The 5,135-nt window shown below is 44.5% G+C and overlaps 1 protein-coding gene across 3 annotated transcripts in view; it reads right to left on the reverse strand.

The window, feature by feature from the left end:
* Window positions 1-2,523: 2,523 nt before the first annotated feature.
* The window catches only part of htr5ab (5-hydroxytryptamine (serotonin) receptor 5A, genome duplicate b), a 10,472-nt gene continuing 7,860 nt past the window's right edge, over window positions 2,524-5,135 (reverse strand). For all 3 annotated transcript variants that reach the window (XM_043690722.1, XM_043690721.1, XM_043690720.1), the window contains exon 3: window positions 2,524-4,800. In XM_043690722.1, coding sequence (XP_043546657.1) covers window positions 4,468-4,800 — 333 coding nt within the window. In that variant the 3' untranslated portion in view covers window positions 2,524-4,467. The remainder of the gene's footprint in view (window positions 4,801-5,135) is intronic.

Raw genomic sequence — 5,135 nt, forward strand, 5'->3', positions numbered from 1 at the left:
TGAACTCAGATTTCTCCAGTTTCCTCATTTCCCCTCCCCGCACCTTGTCTCAGTCAAATCTCTCAACTCAGCACTGCCTTCCTAACCTGTAATCTTCTTCCTGACCTCTCTGCCCCCACCCCCACTTCGGCCTATCACCCTTACCTATCGCATTTCCAACGCCCCTCCCCCAAGTCCCTCCTCCCTACCTTTTATCTTAGCTTGCTTGGCACACTCTCCTCATTCCTGAAGAAGGGCTCATGCCCGAAACGTCGATTCTCCTGCTCCTTGGATGCTGCCTGACCTGCTGCACTTTTCCATCAACACATTTTCAGCTCTGATCTCCAACATCTGCAGTCCTCACTTTCTCCTGCTAAACATCAAACCAAACCAGAGAAAAGCTGAGCTGGGAGAACTGGCCACTCCCCTTTCATCATAAAAGTGCTTTTTTTAAAGAATCATAAAAGCTTCTTCAAGTAGACAAATGCAGACAAAACAGACCTTCTGTCTCTATAACCCCTCTGAAAGAAACAAGGACAACCTAACCTTGTTCCAGAGGCAGGCAATCTTAAATATCAAGAAGCATGGTGCATAGACACTGTCTAAATACCAGAAATGTGGATAATCTTATGGAATAACAAGCATTAATACCCTATGCAATTTAAAAATCTGATCTTTCTTAGAAGGCATTATTTTGTTTCAAAAGTGACTTTAGGTCCAAACTATACAGATTAATGTGTGGAAGATTGAATAAAATTGTGGGAAAGGTTTATATCAGACAAGAGAGGAAAGAATACTCTGGGGAAAGAGCAACAGTTTGGTTAGGGTTGCCACTGTAGAGTGTCTGAAAAACATGATAAATCCAACATTTTGATTAAATCGTACATTAAAATATCCATGTCAACATTCAAACAAAACATCTGTACTCAGTAATAACCACATAGCCTGATAGATCACGTTTCTTTGTGGTTATAAATTTGTGTCTTCCGTACACAACGACGAAAAGGCTAATGCAAAAAATCTAATGTTTGCATGGTTCTGTGTTTCTGAAAAATTGTAATTGTGACGAGGGTCATATTTTTCTCAAGTGGTGACTGAAAGCTGCAAGTTCCAGTTTAATCCAGTTGACATGTCAACCTAAGGGGGTACTCTGGTATTCTCTTCAGAAGGTGATGAAGGCTGAGTCATTGAATATATTCAAAACTCAGTCAGACTGATGTTTGACAGACGAGAGGGTCATTGGTTATTGAGGAGAGAGGACGGCAGAGTTGAGACCACAACCATGTCAGCCCTCATATTGTTGAAAGGCAAGGCAAGACTCAAAGAGCTGAATGCTGTTCCTAATTCCAATGTTCCTGCGTTTTTGAATGAGGCATTAGGTTTGGGAGAGAGAGAGAGAGAGCAAACTTGAGAAGGTAAGGCGAGGTGAAAGAAACTGCCGTGGGAAAGAGAGTGCAGCAGGCAGAGAGAAGCCGTGAGACAGTGAGGCTATATGGTGTGTGTTGGGTGGGGTGGGGGTAGGTGTTTGGAAACTTTATTGTCCCACATTGGCTAACCCTTACAGAAGGGCATCACCTTCCTTGTGGCTAAGTGCATGAAAATGCTTTGTTGCAACAATATCAAGCTAAATTTCCAGCTGTGTATTACCATCCATTTCCACAACACGCTCATTTGTCCCGCCAACACAAGATTGAAATGTGACCTCTCCCACCAGAAAGATGGACAATGCTGGTGCAGATCAAAGTCTATCTATCCAATTAAAAAGTAAATTGCAAATTGGTAGGCAGCCTCCCAGGGTATTATCTGGCGACTATCTGCTCTGAATTAGAAACCAGGGTTGATGAGGTATCATAGACCAGTTGGGCGAATGGTCTGTTCAGTGCTTTAAACCCATGCAACTTGATATTGTTGCCACACAGGGACAGATCATTCAGTCCGCTGTGTCTGTGCCCATTCTTTGAACCAGCTCCCCATTAGACCAATTCCCCTGCTCTTTCACCACAACCCCGCAAATTTCTCCCCTTCAGGAATTTCTCCAATTGTCCATTTGACAGCATTTCTGAACCTGCTTCTGTCACGGTTCCCAGCAGTGAATTCCGGATGATAACGACGAACTGTACAAAACAAAACTCACCCCCCGAGATCTCTTCTCTTTTGCCACTGAATGCCAATCTGCCGAGAGATGCCTCACAATAAGACAGGCAGCTACTCACAATATACAAGCAATCTTGGCAAGAGACAGATTGGATGACCCTGTAACCCCAACGGTGATTCAATTTGATTTGAAAGGCAGCGATTGATTTGAGAGTAGGTCCTTTGACCTGTACACTTGCTCCAAGCCTTCTTGGACTTTCTGAGAGAAGGTCTGACTAACAGCAGCACTTTGTAATCCTCAAGATCCCTGAAAATATCTGGTTGCCGCTGCAGACTGAACTGTCGACAGACACTCTTTTAACAAAAAAAACTGAAATAAAAGTAGGAAATGCTGGTAATATAAAAGATCTCAGCCAACACCTGCAAACCAAGAGTTTTTAAGGTTGAACATTCCATGCTAGCCTCCTCATATACTTCCTGACCTTAATCCATCATCATAGATATCTTATTCCTTCTCCCTTATATGCCTGTATAGCTTTACCGTAAATCCATTATAACTATTTGTATCAACCACTCCCTGTAGTAGTGAGTCCCATGTTCTTTGGATAAAGACGTTTCCCTTTCAGAATTCTTGTAAGCTATCTTCTATGGACGGGCCTCTGGTAATGTACTTTCTCAGAAGACAAAGCACTCTCTCTTCGTAACAGCAGCACAGAATTGCTAAGGTGCTATCCAGACCATCGTGCCTGCACAGCGCCAATTTCCTCCTTTTCTATCCCCACACTATCAAAATGTTATATGATCCTCTGTTAGGTTGCCTCTCATCTTCTTTCCCCCCAGACAGTCTGCAGTCTGTCAATCCTTTCCGGACATATGCACCCACGCATTCCTGATACTATCTTTGCAAGTCTTCTCTACGTCCTCCGCAGTGCCTCAATCTCCTCTTTTGTAACATGGAGACCAGAACACAGTACTCTGTGGTCCACTTGAAGTTTGAGACAGGTTTAGCCTAACTATTTTTTAATTCTATCTGCTCACAATAAAATCGTAGCATTTGGTTTGCTTTGCTGATGTGCAACTTTCACTGATTGCTGATCTATCAGTTTCACTCCCCCATTTACCCTTGCACTTCCCAAGGAATAAGTGACGTCATTTCCTTCCTCCACAAACGTGTGATCTTGCATTTCTTGACGTTGAATCTTACTTACCAACTATTTACCATGTTATGCAAGTTCACTGTTGCAATGTGTGTAGTCCTACTGGGTTTTGAGGACCTTTTGCCCCAGCTCCCTGCTGCCACAAACCACCCTAAACTGAATGAGATTCCTTGGATATGAGCATCCTAATGATGCGGGTTACATACACCTCACGTATTGCTTCAGTGCATTTCAATAAAGCCAAGCTGATTGATCTGATTGTACAGCAGCCATGCAGTGCTTTATGTAATCTCAGCCCAATACTGAAAATGATTAGACCTGGGCCATTGAGCTTTTGTACCTGTTCATTCCAAAAAGGAGAATGATGGAAATATTTAAGTAATGTTTCAACAGAACTACACACCACAGGAGCAAGGTCCAGGTCCCCAAAGGGACGATCTGCCTTTTCAAATTGTGCTTGGTTCATATCTCTCTCCCTTTTATTTGGGAGGAAATAGGTTATTGCCGAAAAATGGGCAAATACAGGAAAACAGTACTTGGAATCAAAGGGACAGTGACAATGGGCTAAATGACCCGCTCCGGGCTCTGTGCTTCGATCGTTTATAATTTAGCTTGTGGTTCCTCTGGTTTTGTTTCTGACACAGCTTATGTGCATTATTCTGTGCTATCTCTAAATCAAAGAGAAAGTACGTGAATTATTCCGAGCAATGAACAAAGTTACCATTTTCAAGAGGATCTTTACTATTGCAAGAGAGAGAGAGAGAGAGACCCCTTAGGTCACACAGAATGATGACAGATGGACACGGCAGTTCAATATAAAATAGATTTGACGGCGTTCGTTTCTGGCCAGTCCTTATTGTCAGTCCCACAGTGACCTGGTGGACCCAGTGACGGCAGATACACTGGCTGGCTGGTCTGGGTGCTGGATGGCAATGTATGTACAACTGAAATATGTACAGATACTTTACAAGGGAATATTCGATTGCAAACGCTCGGAACCACAAATGCTGTTTCGGTTTGTACAAGAAACAGCGTCGGAGCTGCTAAATAGGTTTGGCTAACGTGGCACTGCAAGCTCCCCTCCCCCCACCCCCTAATTTCCAAGGCATCTTTGCAGCTTTTTGTTTCACATTGGCCATGCACTCTCGGTGTGTGTGTGTGTGTGTGTGTGTGTGCGTGTGTTCATTTGTCTTGACTAAAACTGGACAGAAGGCTGTGCCAGCGGCCGGCCAAAGCTCTACCTCTGCCGGGAGAAGAGGTTCCTGAAGGCGTTATTGTAGTTCTTGTTGAAGGCGGTGTAGATCAGGGGATTGAAGAAGGAGTTGGAGTAGCCCAGCCAGAGGAAGATACTCTTCCAGATGGGCGGGATGTCACAGGAGCACAGCGGGTTGATCAGCTCGGTGATGAAGAACGGGATCCAGCACAGCACGAAGACCCCGATCAGGATGCCGACCATCAGCGCTGCCTTCTTCTCCTTCTGCTCCCGCCAGGTATCTCCATCAGTCTGGAAGGTGACCGTGGCGTGCCGCACAGTGAACACCATCTGAGGCTGCTGGTTCGCCTCTTTCACCTGGACAGACAGGGTGAACACACCAGTCAGCAGCAGATCTCCAATACCCACCTTTCAACACAGCACCGTTGCTGCTCATTAAGACAGACTGTCGGCACTTTCACTGGACAGAACGATTGTAATAGCATTCCTTCAACTATCTCCTTTCTCATCCTTTCCATTTTTTCTCACTGCTTCTGTGCCCGATTTGTCTCTGACTGACCCATTTATTTTTCCAATCTTTCATTGGCAAAATCGCACTGACACTTCCCTAATTTCTTTTGTTTCCCACTCTTCTATTCAAACCTTCCCCTCTTATACCCCCCTCCCCCAATCCGCCTTCCCATTCCCCCTCC

This window comes from Chiloscyllium plagiosum, chromosome 5, assembly GCF_004010195.1.
Source record: "Chiloscyllium plagiosum isolate BGI_BamShark_2017 chromosome 5, ASM401019v2, whole genome shotgun sequence".
NCBI classification, from domain to species: domain Eukaryota; kingdom Metazoa; phylum Chordata; class Chondrichthyes; order Orectolobiformes; family Hemiscylliidae; genus Chiloscyllium; species Chiloscyllium plagiosum.